Source organism: Patiria miniata, unplaced genomic scaffold, assembly GCF_015706575.1.
Source record: "Patiria miniata isolate m_02_andy unplaced genomic scaffold, ASM1570657v1 HiC_scaffold_2, whole genome shotgun sequence".
Classification (NCBI taxonomy): domain Eukaryota; kingdom Metazoa; phylum Echinodermata; class Asteroidea; order Valvatida; family Asterinidae; genus Patiria; species Patiria miniata.
In genome coordinates this window covers 11,234,873-11,253,383 of record NW_024037058.1, presented here as the reverse complement: position 1 = coordinate 11,253,383, position 18,511 = coordinate 11,234,873, and the positions used below count along the sequence as shown (strand labels likewise).

Here is an 18,511-nt window from a genome sequence, read left to right as displayed (position 1 = left end):
CCTCTATTAATTTGCCTCCAAGAGGCGCCGCTTAACAAACTCCATCAGTAAATTTAAGACAGTTAGGGAGTAAAGACTAAGTACCTTGAGCAGTCTGGACTTGATGTGCTCGTCGTACATGAACTGAGAGAAGATGAAGAACTTCTTGCGCAGGAACTGGTAGGTGAAGTTGACGGTGGTGTTCATGATGCCCGTGCCGTGGGTGCGGATGGAGTTGGAGACGTGCCGGATGTTGATGGTGTTCAGGTGCTTGTTGTTGCTGGAACGCTCCACGAAGATCTGATTAGGGGAGAGAAAAAGGATATCACGTGAGGAGTTTTAGATTCTATAAGATATCAAACAAGCTTGAGTGGAACACAGAATAAGGTAGTATGTCTGTCCCATATGCCACGAACACATATGTGTCCTGTCACCACAAAATGAACTTAAAAGTGTGAAATTGCCATGTTGCAGTACAGTGGGGCAAAGCCAAAATTTGAAGGGGTGGTCTATTTTTTGTTTCCAGGCAAAGCTTGATCTGTAAGTTCACACATACTTGTTCCGTAGTTGTGGGGACATACAGTCGTCTCTCAGAGGTAAAAAATTGTTGAAAAATTCACTGCTTTAAACATTTAAAATGTTCCATTTTTTTCCAGACAAATGAGGGCACTGTCGCTGTGATGTCATTTCAGGAAGACACTGTTCAGTTTAGGGGTTTTCTGTTCAAATCGTGAACCCAACATTTGATTTGTGAGAAAGGTTTGCTCCTTGGCTTTTACTGCAATGTACTGACACAACAACGAATCATCAAAGAGAAGAAAATATACGACGGCAAAATGCCAACAATTCTAGCAACTTTTTGTGCAGAAATAGCTGTAACATTGAGGTGTCTGCCCAGAATGACATCACAGGTTTGCTCATGAATATGGAAATTTGCATTAACATAAAAACAAAAATGGCACCAAAATACCCTTGAGAATGACAAGAAGAAAATTGAAAGTGAAGTTCAATGGGACACAAAGGTGTGGCCTCGTGGTTAAGGGCACTGGATTCATGGTCTGTGGGTAAAGCTGCGGGTTGTGGGTTCGAGTCCAGCCCGGGGTCATGGTGCGTGTGCCCTTGGGCAAGGCACTTTGTCATTCATTGCTTCTCCCCACCCAGGAGTAAATGGGTACCTGTGAGGGCAGAGATGGTTATTGTGATTGAATTAGCTTGCTTGCGCCTAACAGGCAGCATCGAGCTGTATACTCCCCAGGGAGCTGAGATGGTATTTGGAATGTTTAATTGGCCCAATGATCAGGGGTAATAATAATGTAAAGCGCTTTGATCTTAGTTAAAAGTGCTATATAGGAACCTGTCAAATTTTCAAGGATTGCATTAAATAATTACATGGCATGGGCCCTTTCACTATGTTCTTACCTGATTGTTGACATTGTACAGATACTTGGACACAAAGATGTGAATGTTGCGCATTATCTCCAATACATCAAGGCCCTGCAGAACACAGACATTTTAGGATAAGTTCATTTAAATGAATAATAAAATACAATGCAGGTAACTTTATTTTTCATTTCAATTGACCGAGGTAAAGAAATACATGTAAACTCCAACTTCAATCTTCCACAGTTGATATCCATATTAAATCCATGTCTCAAAACCAAAATGCTGGACATTGCCGAACAAAATTAGAAGCCATTTTTGCGGTGGTGCCATGTTCGCATGCATGCCGCACGCATTCTTAACCAATTCGCGCTGGAGGCCGTGTATCACGCAAAATGTTGCGGTTTTCGGAATGGATGACAGATAAACATGCAGGGAGCGAGGCCGGAAATATCTGTCAGCGACCCGCTCGCAACGAGCGAAGCCGGAAATATGAGCGTGCTGCCCGAGGGTGATGGCTTCAACCCGCCTGGCTTGAGGTCGAGTGAAAAGTAATCCTGCGCCTTGTTCCGTTCTTGTCAAAATAATCCCGGCCTGAAATGGTTAAAGACGAGGCGTGCAGGTATTTGGTGTGAGCCTGGTGCTGCCTCAGAAAATGGCCGTCGCCGAATTAGCCTTTAAATAAAACAATTGGAAAGATATAAGATTTGACCCCAAAAAATTGTAATCAAACTTTGACTTTTTACATGTTTTAAGATGTGACCGACCTGTTCCAGGGTCTGTGTGGGTAGGTGAGCCTCTGTCATGGTCAGGCCGTACTTCTGGGAGGCTAGGTTACGCATCTCGGCGTAGGTCTTCCAGTCATGCAAGGCAACTGTCGTCAAGTTATAGAAGGTCTTGTCCAGGTAGTGGGTGACGGCAGCTGTGAAATTTGAATTTAAAAAGAAAAAAATATGCAATTATTGTCCTTGAGCAGGGCACTTTTCTGCAACAACTACTTTGTTCAATGGAGAACAAATGGGTCTCGAAAAGGCGGTGATTGTTGTTAGCATTGCTTGCCAAAAGTTGTTTGCCATGGGGATAGTGAGCTCTGCTGAGCTCAAAATTGCACCCTTTATTACTTAACCGGATAAATAAGATACATCTACAACTGAAGCATTATTGTCCCGTCAACAGCACAACACATACATGTAGTACTAGTACTGTCATACAGAGTACCATCAATTGTACTGTCTGAGAGGTCCTCTTTTGGCATTGTATCATGAGAATAAGTTAAAAACCGGTTAAGACATTCCAAAACGGTGTTCCTCCTGCACCCTGCTGTGTTTAAGCATGAGTTGCAAGTTGAAAGTTTTCTATTTAACCATGTTTATCTATGTAGAAAGCTTCAAAGCCACGTGTGCTTAGGCGCGCAATGAAGAACAGATGAAACTGCTCCAAAATATATGCAACAAATGTGAAATGGTCTACTGCCTCACTTTTTTTTTCACCAGCTTATCATTTCCAGCGCGTTCGATTACTTATGTCGCGCTTAAAACCAGTACTTTCGTCTTGGGTATAGATGCACATGCGCAATCTGTAGCGATAAACGAACGATCTCGGGTTACTGGAGGTTGAGTCATAGCAACTGGACCGGGTCAAGAGGTCATGTGGCGATTAAATCCCCTTTGCAAATGGATTTGAGCTGTCAGCGAGCCATGGTAGCCACTGCTCCTCCAAAGTGATCAAGAAATGCCCAGTATATTAAAAATTAGTCTAGTACTAGTATGAAGTGAAGCTGAGCCACTTTTGAATCCCCTGCCACTGCAGCTTTAGACTTAGCTGCCTTGTTTTCAAATTGTATTGTGGGATACTAAGGCCAAAAAAAAAAGTCTCCGGTTTCTGGTATGGAGCTTGCCCCTAAAGTGGTGCGGCGACGCAGCTTCTTTTTTTTTATCGATTTTTTTTCTTCAAATGTCGGCTGATGACTGCAAATGGTGCCCGACTAAATATAGCGCAAATATATGGGAGCCCAGAGAGGCCACATAAAGCTTATACTCGATCATAACCCCATCTAAAAACACGTTGAAATTGTGCAGCAGCAGGATTCCAGTCAATCAGTGAGTTTGGCGGTTTTGAGACATCATGTAACATTGAAAAAGAAACTTTTTCATTTTGCCGACGCGCATGGCTACGGCAACGCGCGCATACCAGAAACTGGAGACTTTTTTTGTTGGCCGAACCCAAGTAACCGGCCCAGCGGCCAGGCTGGAGTTATCATGAGAAGCCACGTGAGAGTTAATTCAAACACAGTCGCGCTTGCACGAGTAAGCGCGAGGGAAGTAATCAAACGCGCTCCACATAAACATTAAGAGAACTGACTACGTTTTAATTTAAATATATTAAAAGTTGAACAAAGAAACTTATTGAAAGGGGTTTGAACCTCCGGTCTCCACAATACTGTCGTTAGCTTCCCCGACTGAGCTATCTCGACCTTTAATTCGCACTCTCTCTTTACCTTTGATGTCCAGGAAGTTGTTGAAGAAGCGTATGGGTCTCATCTTGATGAAGTGGGACATGTCCTGCAGGGGGACGCGGAAGGGATTGCGACTGTCTAGCTGCAGGTGGTTGTGGATGGAAAGACGGAGGTCTGTCTCCACGGAACGGCACAGAGGATCCAACAGGTGCTGCCACAAGTGAAAAACAGATTAGTACGGAAAAGAGATTAGTGCAGAAAATAGATTAGTACGGAAAAGAGATTAGTACAAAAAACAGATTAGAACAGAAAACAGATTAGTACAAAAAACAGATTAGTACAGAAAACAGATTAGTATGGAAAACAGATTAGTACGGAAAACAGATAAGTACGGAAAACAAATTAGTACGGAAAATAGATTAGTACAGAAAAGAGATTAGTACAGAAAACAGATTAGTACAGAAAACAGATTAGTACAGAAAACAGATTAGTACAGAAAACAGATTAGTACGGAAAACAGATTAGTACAGAAAACAGATTAGTACGGAAAACAGATTAGTACGGTAAACAGATTAGTACAGAAAGCAGATTAGTACAGAAAGCAGATTAGTACAGAAAACAGATTAGTACAGAAAACAGATTAATACAGAAAACAGATTAGTACGGAAAACACATTAGTACAGAAAACAGATTAATACGGAAAATATTCTGCGTGGGCCTAGCGACTGCAGTTTTTCTTTGTGTTAGGATATTGAGGTTTGCAAGGTCATCATCATCATCTTCATTAACTGTGATGAGACCTCATCCTTAGTTGAAGTACATAAAGCAAGTCAGCATTTGCACCAAGTTACAAAAAGAACTCTCTTTTTTGAGTCTGTGTGATTCTTTAGAAAAAAAAAATCTGTGCGAAAATCAATGTTTCTGGCAGTAACTTCTGCCTTATGATGGGCAGAGCATACTGTCCGACAAGCAGAATTTCCCATTGGTTCTTTTTGTACTGCGGGTGGATCAGCTTAACGTTGATCCACTGGAGACCACAAGTCTAAGTTGGATTTGAGTCAAGACCATTGGTCCTAATTTGCCTGTGCATCTCTATATAGTGCATTATAAATACAAACTGTGGAGACGCAAATGACATCCAAGAACTGAGGTGTAAACAAGGATGGTGTCATCAATGTAGTTGAGTCCATCATAAGCCCTCCAGTCTTAAGTCAAGTCTCAAGCTGTTATCAAATGAACTTAGAAGTATTACTTTGTTACAGAGTATCCCCTGTTACTTGTGACTGAACTTGTGAAATGACTTGTGATCTACATTTGACTGACTTAATTATGATGGGCTTGTGATGGACTCGACTTAAACAGTGGGTGGTGTTCAGCAATATTCTGCCCCGTACCTCTCTAAACTGAGTGTTGATTTCTTTGTCAAAGGAGTCCAGTAGCAGCTGTGGAGACTCGAGGTGCTTGGACTGGATGATCGGGGGTACACAGTCTGCTAGCGCACCGAACATGTACTGGGAAAAAAGTCAATCAAGTAAACATTTTGAAGGAAGGGTAGATCATTTGTCATTTGTGAATTTGTTTTGTTTGAAGCAACAAAATTGCTCAAAATCTTAACACTAGTGCTTAACATCTAACCTGATGAAGTTTTAGCTCTGTGAATGCTGTGTATTCCGACAAAACAATATTTAGCTACACGATGTCACGCAATGAACCAACGAATAATAGCAACCGCGCGCGTGTGTGCATTGTGTCAATTCGTGGATTCTTTTGCTTAACAGGAATTTTCTACACTTACTGTGCCTTGAGGCACTGCAACATTGACCTTATGGCCCAATTTCATAAAGCAGACAATTTTGCTTCACTCGTTTTTCTTGCGAAGCACAAAAAAAAACTAGAATAACTCACATTCAATGAACAGTATCACATGTTATGGAATTTTTCACAAAGCTACCACAATTATTCCAGCATTAACTGAGATGACTGTGAGTGTTGCAGCTCAGATTGTTTACAGGTCTGCTGATACAAATAATACATTCTTACGTGAAGTCTGTGGGCATCTACGGCATTCTCAAATCGATCGGCCAGATAGAGAGGGAAGACAACCCGATGCCAATACAGGAAGCTACAGTCACAGGCCTCTCGCAACCTAGACACACACACACATGAAGAGATCAAAATATTATAATTTCTTTTTGAAATTGAAAGGTAAAGTACATCATTTGTAATTTGTGCGTCATGTTCGTTTGAAGCAACAAAAGTGTTCAAAATCTAAAGAAAGGTGCTGAACAACTAACCTGATGAACTTTAAGCTCAGTGAATGCTGTATATTCTGAGAAAAACACTATTCTACTGGTAGGATCTCAAATCAAAAGTTGCTGAGTCATGTTTTGAACTGCGCCTGAATTCAGCGTCCAGACCACATTCTCACTCAGCTGATTGCAGCTACGCGATGTCGCGCACTTAACCGACAAATTACAGCAACCACGCCCGCACGCATCGTGTCAACCCTTGCGCACGCTTCCCCAAATTAAAAACAAACTACTAACGGAAATTTCCAACGATGCGCCTAAAGACACATCATTGGAAATGGCCTTCTTTCCTTGTTTTCTTCACAATGACGGCTTACCAGAAATAACAATTTCACATGGAGTTTAGTCCCATTACTATCTTTAAACCAAGTATGCTTTTCAACAATAATTTTGTCAAGTTACTTTTTGGACAGCTGCAATTGATAGACTATAGCTTTAACTCTTTACCACCTATAATTACATTGTATTACATTGTATACAGAGTTGGACAACAAGAGTTGAGAGTAATTATTTCACTATCCCTGCAATAAAAGCATGGGGGAAACTCCTATTGAATTGTACTGTTTATAGACAAACTGAACTGCCACCGCCACTTCGTTTCCTGAAGTTGTTGTGGGTTTCATATCAGAGACAATGCTGCAATCAATATACCAGTAAGTGTAGGCCAGTGGCATTAAGCTTAGTAGGGCTGTCAAATTGGCTAATTGAGAATCAGTGAATCAAAAAAGATGTTACCATGGCCACCAAAACGTCTGCTTTTACAACTGTCGCTCAGCTGCTTGGAGTATTGCAAGCCAGACTACCATTTTCAAAGAAAACTTTGTCTCGGGTAGAAACTGTTAAAGACTCGTTTTGAAAAATATTAAAATAGCGTTTGAAAGCGAGTATGCATGCAATTATTTACACTGATGTTTAAAATATCTACAGGCAGCTTCAAAAAGAAAGAGACTGTGATTTATGGTGTTTTCCCCCTTAAAAAGCAGTTGAACTTGATACACCAATGAGGCACGTAGATCTATATGTTCTTCCAATCTTCTCAAGAAGAATACAAAATAATTAATTAAATTGGTCCTGGCTATCAGAATTTAAGCATGTTTTCGCTAAAAGAACCCATTTTCACAGCTGTTTATGGGATGCTAGATGCTTTGAAGCTGTTCAGCTGAGTGAGAACCATAGATTAAACACAGGCATCCTAATTCGAACGACATTTAATTTGAACCAAGTCTTAAACGCTATTTTACCATCGGATTTTGTGTTTTGTATAAGAGGAATAAATCAAAGCTTTTTTTCTGAAATGAGAATGATGATTTTTGTCTGTTTTCCTTCGTAACTAATCATTTATTGTATTTAAAGGGTATTCATCAATGTGTAACGGTAAACGATTAGTGGTGGACAGCCAAGTTTTGTGGTACATGTATTTCTCTTAAAGTAGAAATAACTTGTGAACAGAGTATGCAGATTATGTGACATTTTCAGTTACTAGTCAATAACATGTACTTTATTCCTATATAACTGTTTAAGTCAATGAAGAGAGCCACATATCTTTTAAACACTTCTTTTCTAACTTGGTCACTGTTTTTTTATCTGTACATGTAAATATACCTTGATTATGTACAATGTAGGTATTGCACCCGAATTCATAAATGAGTGCTGTAAAAAAAAGCATTTAAAGGTGGCTTCCTTTTTAAAGGAATAGCACAGTCAGGCCTAGGTATTCTGTACTGTTATCACTAACACGTACTCTCTACCAGCACTGACAAAGCACCAATCAATAATTGTAATTAATAGAGGTAAGTGCGTTTTGCCAAGCAATACTTTTTTATGAAAAAAACTTTTACACAATACTTGAGGTCTGCTTCTTGAAACACGATACCAAAGAAATTTATGATGTTACCATTTCCCTGGTAACCGTTTACGGAAATACTGCAGTCTGACTTGAATGTTGGAGGCCATTCAGAATTCGAAAGACTATCTGGACTAGGACAGATTGGTGATTTTTAAGAGAGCACTTTTCAATCTTTGCTGCTGCTTTGACGGTGGTTTGTCATGGACTCAAATAAGATATCTATGAATTACTGAGATGGCGTTTCCGAAAAAGGTCGTTCTGTATCCAGTCTTGCTGTTGCTGATTTTGAAGGGAATCAAAGCAGACCGATCCTGTACCGCAAAGGCCAAGGCATCAACCGCATCATGTGAACCGCCATGGCTGCGTCGTGGCAACCACTGCTATCTCTACGTCAAGACAAGGTTGTCATTCACCAACGCCGAGGCCCACTGCCAGACTTTCTCCAAACCTGGCAGACCTGCTCACTTGGCGTCCGTTACCAGTGACCATGAGAATGCATTCTTGCTGAATTACGCAACAACCGCCAGATTTCAGCAATTCTGGATTGGGCTGATTGACCAGAATCGCAACAGGCAGTTTGTGTGGACGGATGGCAGTAACAGCGGTTATCGGAAATGGCGTCCATATGAACCAAGTCCCCTCTATCAGGGAGAATTCTGCGTTCTTGTCACACCGGACTGGGGTAGATGGAACGATGTTTACTGTGGACATAACTGGTATTTCATGTGTAAAATTGAGATTTGAAGTTCATGCCACTTTGTGGGGTATTCCTGGCTGGAATAAAACAATCAAATCTTCAACAACAAAAACCTTTTCAGTTGAGGCTTTGTAGAAAAAAATCATCATCGAGGAACAGGAAAATTCATCAGAGTGATATACTTAGTGAGTTTTAATAATACAAAGAATGCAACATTATAACTGCACCGAGATGAATGTGGCACTACTGCACCAGTCAAACATTTCAATGAATAAGAATGTGAGGGAAAATACTTATTTCGGTAATTTTAATGTAGAAGAATGTGAAATAATAACTGTATTAAGTCACAGTTTTTTTAATTTGGTGCGATTTCGTCAGGGCAATTCTGTAAATGAACATACCGGAACAACCACATGATGTGCATGTACATGTCATGTATGTACCGGTACATGTCCACGGTCGTTAAGGTGGTGGTACCTTAGTTTGGTCTGTAATTGTTTTCTGATCATTAGATGTCACATTATTATTGATGTATCACATTTACCATCCCAATAGCAGATCATTAAAGTGTCTGACATGTACGTCCGAATTTACAGAATTGCCCATAACTAATAATGCAGCCATCGATATGTTTGAGGCCAGTGTGGTGGAACTAGTAGGGCAGTCAAATTGGCTCCTCGAGAATCGGTGAATCAAAAAAGATGTTGCCATGGCCACCAAAATGTCTGCTTTCACAAATGCCGCTACGGGTGTTTCAGACTTGTTGGAGCCTGACTGCACCTTTTGTTTGGGAATTTCTGTCTGAGACAGAAAGTGTCTAGCACTGCATGCTATTATTTACACTGATGATCAAATATCGACATGTAGCTTGACTTGCACATTTCGGGACTGCATACTGGTACAACTTTACTATATGAGTGCCGCTTGAAAAAATAAATATAAAACCCTCGCCATGCCTACCTTTCCACTGCCAGGTAGTCTTTTGTTATCACTGGCAGGCAATTTTCTACCAGTGATTTTACTGACAATGCACCAATTTAATGAAAAACCAGGGTTTAACAATACTGGAGGTCTGTTTGTGCAACAAGGATCCAACAATCAAAGACATTTACGCAGTTACCGTTTCCATGGTCACTATTCCTTGAATAACAACAGTCTGACTTGACTGCTAAGAAGCAATGTGGAATTACATGTAGCAAGACAACGAGAACAGTCAGAAGTCAGCACTTTTCCATCTTTGACAAGGGATTGTTGGAGACTCAAATTGAAGAAAACGGTAAATTATACAATTACACATCCGGCTGCAGTATGGCTTTTCTGAAACAGGACGTACTGTATCCAGTTCTGCTGTTGCTAATTTTTAAGGAAATCAAAGCAGATGGACCCTGTATTGCAAAGGCCAAGGCATCATGTGAACCGCCATGGCTGCATCACGGCAACCACTGCTATCTCTTCGTCAAGACAAGGTTGTCATTCCCCGACGCCGAGGCCCACTGCCAGACTTTCTCCAAACCTGGCAGACCTGCTCACTTGGCATCAGTGACCAGTTATGATGAGAATGTGTTCTTGCAGAGTTACGCAACGGCAGCTGGATCTCCCCAGGGCTACATTATCGGGCTGATTGACCAGAATCGTAACAGGCAGTTCGTGTGGACGGATGGCAGTACCAGCGGCTATCGCAACTGGAATCCATTTGAGCCGAGTGCCCTTGCTCAGGAAGAATATTGTGTTCAGGTTTTTCTGGACCGAGGTACGTGGAATGATGCCAGCTGTTGGTATCCACTTTTTTTCATGTGTAAAATTCAGATTTGAATTTCTTTTCCCTTTACAGGGAAATGCAATATACATTACCAATGCCAAAATATTCAACAAACATTCAAGACACTCGCATCCTTGCGGAAAAATATTGAACCATTGAGGAACATTAACCCTAACAGAACTCAACCCATCAAACCCCAACAGCCAATCACACGTTACATTTTCGTAACGTGAGTAACCGATTTTGTGCGTCTTGTTTATCATACATAACACATTTTTCTGGATGTCATCTTTGGTGCTTAGGTACATGTAGGTCTAGGTCTACTCTATCTACCATGGGGATAACAGTTATTAAACATTTCCAGTAAGGCAATTACAGCCCAAGGAAACTCAAAAGAACATTGAAAATGTAACGTGAGTAACCGTGGATTGCCCAAAAAATGATGTCTGCACTGAGTTATTTCAATGTTTCACAAATTGAAATAATAACTGCACTGCTTCTTGTAATCCTTTGGTGCACAGAGTGCTAACTAGCAACCGCCCAATATGTAAATTGTCACTGCAAAATGAGCTTAAAGTTGGAAATTGCCATTTTGGCGTACAGTGGGGAAAAGCCCAAATTTGAAGGAGCGGTTAATTTTTGGTTTCAGGTGAACCTTAATCTGTAAGTCCTGTTTGACCTTTCTCCAACCTTTTTGTTCTGTCAAACATCTGTGAAACCTTTTTCATCCTGTTTTATTAGTTGACTGTTCATTCACTGTATCACAATTGGAGGATTTTTCAATTTTTCCAGAACCAGCTTTTACAACTTCAAGTTCATTTGCATGTAAGGTTGGTGGTCTATATTTCCATTACTGAACTCAAAACCCCTAACATTATATACCATTGGAGAGCTCTTATTCTGCTGTATCCACAATGACTTCACTAAAATTTCATTTGTGATGACGGGTCACATATACATGTACCTATGCGCAGCTAACACAAATAATATGTGCTCCAAAGGGCTAAAGTAGAAGAGAGTGAAACAACTGCACGTAGTCATTGTAACTAAATGTGAAATTGTAACGGCAATGAGTCATTTTAAAGTAGATGAATGGGACATTAATACTGTACTGAGACATGTTAATGTGAAAATGTGAAAAATAACTACACTGCGGGAGGTTTATATGTAATCAAATGTGAAATTATATCTGTACTGTGTATATGTAAAAGAATGTGAACATAATACTACACTGTCAAATTTTATGCCGAAGAATGTGAACAAATTAACTGTATTGAGTCATTTAAAGAAATTGTGAAATACCATTTGGAAAGAGTTATTTTTATGTAGATAATTGTGAAATTGTAATTGCAGTAAAACATTTGTAATGTGCGCGTATAATTGTGAACAAAATAACTGCACTCAGTCACTTTAATGCACAAGAATATGAAATTTTAACTGTATGGAGGCATTCAAAGAAAATGTGAAACATGACAGTCGTTTTAATGTAGAGGATTGTGACATTGTATTTGCATTGAGTCACTATTAATGTACAAAAATGTGGACTAATGACCTTAAAGATACATTCCTCATGTTACTTTCGAGTTTCACCTCGAAAAATTGATTTGTTTTTTGACTGCTATTTTCCTTGAAACATAAAAGATATTCGCTTATTAATGAGACGTTGATTGAAAAAATCCACAAACATTTTTGTTATTCAAATATTTCTTCAAAAAAAAAATTGAATTACTGACTGCTAAATATAGTACCGGTAGCTTTTCTATTTAAAACAAAACATACAAATTGAAAATTTGTTTAAAAAAAAAATCTGAGTATGATCTTTAACCCTTACTCTCTGAGGGTAGTTTACTGCATGTCAGTTGGTTATGCCAATGCCCTCCAGCTGCAGTATATTGGCAGATAAACTATCTTGACAGTGAAGGCTCCAATTGGCAGGAGTTGGAGGCCCTGGAGGGTGCCTGATACTGACCAGCTGGGGGCACTCACTTTGTTATCAGAGGACTCTCATTGTTCTCTGTGGCATGTATTGGAGTGCCTGTCCAGTTACCCTTGAAATGACATGGCAGATATTGGAGGGCCATGCAAAAAACATAGGAGATTTTCTTGAGGCACATATTGGCATGCGTTGGAGGGTCAAGTAGGGTAAGGGTTAATGTAGAAGAATGTAAAATAATAACTGCACTGATGTCATTTTAGTTTGGTGGAATGTGACATACATGTACATGTACATGTACATGTACAACACTAATTGCCTGTACTTTTAATGTATTGTATAAAATGTGAAATAATGAACATTCAAAGTTATTTTAATGTAGAATAATTTGCAATAATAGCTGCACCGAGTCATTCAATGTAAAAGAATGTGACATAAGAACTGCACTTAGTCAAGTTTGCAAATGCATGTTGAAGAACATCAATAATAAACTAAATTGTGCCATTTTTGTGCTGAGGAATTGAAAATAACTGCACTGAAACATTTGATGTAAAGAAAAATTGCATTTAGTCAGTTTTACTTTGAAGAATATGAAATAATTATATTGTGTCATTTCAATGAAGCTTTTGGAATAACTGCACTGAGTCACTGAAATGTAGAAAAATGTGAAACCTGTCTGCACTGAGCCAACTTCTTGTGAAATAAATAATAGATAGTCGTTTTAATGAATGAAGAATATGAAATAATATCTTCTCGGACTCTATTTTTTTATTGTAGGATGTGGAATGCTACCCCAAATATTGGCAATGGAGATCTGTTCCAATAGACCATGTGCCTTTAGTTTGCAAATTGGACGTTGTGGTCCCGTGTTGTTAACTTTCAACAATCTGTCCTCTTCTGCACTACATGAATATCTCTTGAAATGTGATGGAGTAATTGCAGAATACCCCGCCACTCCGAAATACACCCCTAAATTCTCTGGCTACGAGGTTGGAATCCCTGGAAAAGAAACAATTCAAGTCCATGCCAGCTACGCGGATACTGAGTGGGGGTTCATTATTTGAGAAGGAAGCAACACAAAAGGAATAGGAGTTGCTGAAAAAATTCTAAGTCCAAACCAACTACCCTGTTGGCAGCTACGCGGTTACGAAGTGGGAGTGCAATGGAGCATGACGCATAGTACATACAAGTAGCGCTGAGAATGTTTATTGAGGTCAACCAACCGTGACCGCGTAGCCGGCTACGAGGTGGATAGATCGAGTGGCGGGGTATTCTGCAATTGTGCCAATGTGATTGGTATAAAAGTTGTGACATAAACTAGGGAATGCAAGGAAAAGTAAAAATTGAGCCAAATAATGAAAGAAAAAAAATTGAAGTCTGACTGCTCTCAAGATAATGACGCTGATTGACCAACTGTATTCTGTAGAAAACAGCATCTCCACTGGAGGACAAACACAAATGTTTCCTGGGAAATGTAGTGACTGAAAAATGATGGAAATAATCTTAAATGTGCACACTGACGGAGAAGTCACTCTAAAAAATGTAGCGATGTAGTTTGCACTTCTGTCAAAATAAAAATAGACAACCCGTCTGAGCTGTTCTGAATTTAGCCATTTGGATAAGATATCATTCTGCCTTCATAGACAGAATTTAAACCCTCTACTATTCTTCATTGGCATATGCTGGGGTCACACATTCCCGACTTATTGCCACGAATACCCCGATCTATCCCGAATAAAAAATCTTGATGGCATCAGGAGAAATTAGCCCCGATTCGCTGTTTGTAAGAATAACTTCAGAATGAAACAGAAATAATCAAGAACTAGGTACGAATTGGAAGCCGAATCAGACTGAACCAAGCCGAATGATTGCGATTTAGTGCAGAATAAAACTGAATTGTAGCGATTTTGTCAAGAATGACTTACGAATAACTCAAGTATCATGCACAATGACCCAGAATTATGCCGCTTTAGTGTACTTGTAAGTTATTTTTATAATATTCGTACATTTCTTGATACATTCGTAACGAATCAGCATGATTCTCTGATAACTCTACGAATCTTGTAAGAATGCTGTAAGAATACCCAGAATGCTGTAAGAATATCCAGAATTACATGAACATGTAATTATGAATACAACAAGAATAAACCAAGAATTGAAATTGGTTTCCAAATAACCCCGACAATTTTGAACATGTCCAAAATTGTCGGGGCACTTCCCGATCTTTAAGGATCTTCCACCGAACTTTATACAGAATCATCCCGAGGCAGCCAGGAACCATTCCCCGGTTTACTCAAGAATTGCTATTCACGGCGGTTCGGCTTAAAAATTGGGAATGTGTAAACCTAGCATTAGCGCACACAAGGAGTACAGATTGAGATTGTATTTCTGCCATGAAGATGGTGAAAGGAGACAGACTTACTTTTCCCTGAGGTCGCTGATGAGGAAGAGTTTGTTCATGGTGGTACGGTACGAGGCCAGCTCATCCTCCTTGAAGGCTTTCTGCAAACATCAACAAAATTCTAAGATTGCAAATGTACATCCAGAACCGTGAAATTTGAACCAATGGCTCTATAACGATTGCTCTTTTATTAACCCTAACCTTCCAAAATCCTCTTTGCAAAATGGAGGATTTTGCAGGATTTTGCAGGATTGAGACTTCATGGCAAAAATGTGTGGCTGATTTTGGAGGATGCAATGTGTCAAGGTCTTGGGCCGGACCTTGTGTTGTTTACGCTCAGCCGTACATAAATTTAGACCTAGGTTATACTTGAAATCCTCTGCACTGCTCCGGGATGTCACTGGCTCTGTCTCAACATACCTCAAAGAGTTTTATACCATATACAAATGATGAAAATATGAACTTTTCAACTTGGAGATGAGAATAAATACAGCCAGAGCCATTTCACATACCATCTGAGTGCCAACATGCAGCGCAAGGTTTGCGATCAGTCTTCTCTCCTTTGTGGCTGGGCATTAGAAAATAAACAAGAATTGAAACACACTTGAAATGAAAAAATAAAAAATCTGAAACATTTTTTATTGAGGATACAATGTTCACAGAACTAGGTGATTATAAAAAAATTCGTAGAAAAGTTCCTCACCTGTGCCACTGAGTGCGTTCTCCACCAGAACAAGAGCAGACAAGGCATCCTGAATGAAAGTCAAAATAAGAATCAATGACTTGATGAATACTTCTCAATTTCGATGAGGAACCACTCGAAAAAAATAATCTTAATTGCCTGGAGAGCCATACTCTATGAACAAACAAACAGATGATGCTGTGGGACACACTGCAAGCGTGTACTGATTCACGCACACACTCTTGTTTCACTATACTCCCGAGGACAATGATTTGTGTTTGCCTTTGTCCCTGTAATATAACACTCTCCCACAGACTAAGCACACGAACCTACTACAGAGGACCGTAGCCAACAAAAGACCCTGAAAGGATCTGTTGTTTTCCCTTTGTGTGTCTGTCCTCGGGGGTTATGTCGAACACGTACATATAAACATGTATGGCCCAAAAGAGTGCACAACCAATTTTCATCCCAAAGTGAACAAGCCCGACGGGTTTTAACAAGAGTGCCTGGAAAACAACTGCAATGGTGTTCAGGGGTCTTCCTAACTGTCTCCGTCTTCACTTAGGAGGGGGAGAGGTAACTGTGCATCATAAGACATGACTACGATATATGTAAGGTCAGCACCTGATTTCACGAAGTGCTGCGACGCGTTGCATCCCGAGTTACGACGTGTAACACGTTGCAACTCGTGACGCGTCGTGCGATCCATATCACGAAACTTGCGATGTGTTGAACACTTCGTAAGTTCCTTGACAACGGCTTAAAACATGTCGCAAGTTACAACGTGTCTTACATTATCGCAAAATAAGAAGTGTCCTTTTCTTAGCTAGTTTTATGCCATAAATATTACATGAATGCGACTATAATACCGAGACATTGTGTGTAAAGTTGTAAATGGCAAATGCATTGAAGTAATATTATCCTAGAATATTGCAGTTGAAATTTCACAGTACCTACACAGTCCACCGCGGGCTTGTTTTCCTTTAAAACTGCATCGCACGTCCGCCATTTTGTTTTACATTTTAAAAACTTTTTGAAAGGAGATCCAAAGACTTTTTGTTGAATATCAGACGACTATTTACTGTACGCTGAATAAAATACGAACAATCACCGTGTTGTGCTACAAATACACATACGATGCGTCGTAAGTTGCGAAATGAATCGCAGGACGCGACGCATCGTAGGGATACGACGCGTCGCGCAGTGCTGCGATGCATCGTAAGTTACGATGAGTTTCATGAAATTTGGTGCAGGCCCTAGTTTCCACTGACTCGAGTCAGATTGACTCCCAGCCAAAGATTCTATTTTCTGAGTCATACATTGGTCTCTACTCACCAATCTCTTCTCGCTGTATTTCTTGTCGGAGATGATACGCTTCTGCAACAACAAAACAAGAAAAACTGTAACAATAGCACAATTACACTTGCTGCAGTACATACATGTAATATGTGGTTGAATTCCCATTAAAAACATACATGTACCGGTATCCTCCTATGTTTTCGCTTAAAGGCCAGTTCATACTCAGTGCGAAAGCAAACCAGAATGCTGATTTGTGACATTCCGAAAAGTTGAACACATTTCAGCTCGGGCAAATTTCACAGCCAATGTTTCCCGACCTCAAATGGGCTTCTCATGAAGTAGGAAACTGCCTCAACTCTCTGCATAAGGGGAGCCAAAATATTGGCCTAAAATTGCACCCTATTGAAATTGCAAGTTGAAACATCCAAGGCAATCAATTCTACACTCAAAGAATGAACCATTACGTCATGGCCAATTTTTATGGGCTATTTTCTTGAATCCTTTTAATCCATCGCTTTATTGCAAGAAAACCCAACTGCACATACTTTAAATTGTAACTGTCAAAGGGCATCAATTTACCATCTAAAGTAATAGTGGCTTGGCAATATTTTCCCCAATCCTGAAAATATGGCAGTTCAGTATTTCAACTGCGCACGCGCACAGTGACATGGGGTCACGGGTCATTCAGGACAATCGCAAGCTCATCGAAGGCGCAGTAACGTGCAATGAGATGGTCGTACAAGCTCGCGTGTCAATTATGAGCAGAATGGGCATTCGCGTAACATCGCGTAACATCACGTAGCATCGCGTCATCGCTATTACAGAACTGGCTTATTCGTCAACTGAACAAAAAGCTCCTGCTGAATGTTGATGCATATGGGAGGGTTAAAGCTTATAACAGAAATGGACATAAGATCTGAGGTATCATTTTAAACTCCAGTTATAATGATATTTGGAAAATGAACAAAACTGCTGCAAACTACTTACAACTGGATCTTATTTTTTTAATATCGAATTGGATTTTAAATTGAAATACACAAATTATGAAAAGAAGAGGGGCAGCCGGCTGTTTTGGTCCTAGAAATAAAAGACCTTCTACCTAAAACTGAAATTCATTCAATTATTAATTGAACACATACCTTTGCTCCATTGACCAGCGCCAATGCCGAAAACTGCAGATACTGGATGATGTGAGTGATAGACTCTGCTACCAGCATGGTCCTCCGATGGAAGGTGTGCTCAATAGACTGCAACACAGAACGAGACAGGGTGTCATACTTTAGTTTTTTAACAACACAATGAAAAAAGTTGAAAGAGGAGAAAGAGGAGTTTCCAGATTTTATTTGATTACAAAAAAAAAAATTATACATTTATTTATCTGTTTTCAAATAACACATCTGTGATGAGTTTTCTCAAACTAAGCCCTTTTCTTGGCAACGGGTCGAAAGTAACTTTATTTAAATATTGTTAAATTATAGACCTTCCCCATTAGAATAAATAGTTAGTTTAGAAAATGGACCTTCCTTTGCAAAAAAAAGTTGATTTTAAGTTCATGATGCCACAAAGATGAAAATTGAGAATTTGCCTGTTTAAGTGTTTAAGTTTTGAATGCATTCCTTAAAATGAAACACCTGTAGAGTGACATTTACGATAAAAATGTACAGGCAAAATTGTTAAAGTGTATTTTACACATTTTTAGGATCACAAGTTTTAAAAAAAATGAAATAGAACACTTACACCGTTATAAATTTCGGGGTCATATTTGTTTTGC

General features: G+C 39.7%; 1 protein-coding gene across 1 annotated transcript in view; it reads right to left on the bottom strand.

Annotated features, from left to right (window-relative positions):
• The window catches only part of LOC119726495 (WASH complex subunit 4-like), a 66,532-nt gene that overhangs the window by 7,839 nt on the left and 40,182 nt on the right, over positions 1–18,511 (bottom strand). Inside the window, exons 15-25 of the mRNA XM_038198206.1 lie at positions 17,880–17,987; positions 16,777–16,818; positions 15,463–15,511; positions 15,272–15,327; positions 14,781–14,860; positions 5,855–5,960; positions 5,209–5,325; positions 3,857–4,025; positions 2,127–2,281; positions 1,399–1,473; positions 85–279 (exon numbers count right to left, since the gene is read on the bottom strand). Coding sequence (XP_038054134.1) covers positions 85–279; positions 1,399–1,473; positions 2,127–2,281; positions 3,857–4,025; positions 5,209–5,325; positions 5,855–5,960; positions 14,781–14,860; positions 15,272–15,327; positions 15,463–15,511; positions 16,777–16,818; positions 17,880–17,987 — 1,152 coding nt within the window. The remainder of the gene's footprint in view (positions 1–84; positions 280–1,398; positions 1,474–2,126; positions 2,282–3,856; positions 4,026–5,208; positions 5,326–5,854; positions 5,961–14,780; positions 14,861–15,271; positions 15,328–15,462; positions 15,512–16,776; positions 16,819–17,879; positions 17,988–18,511) is intronic.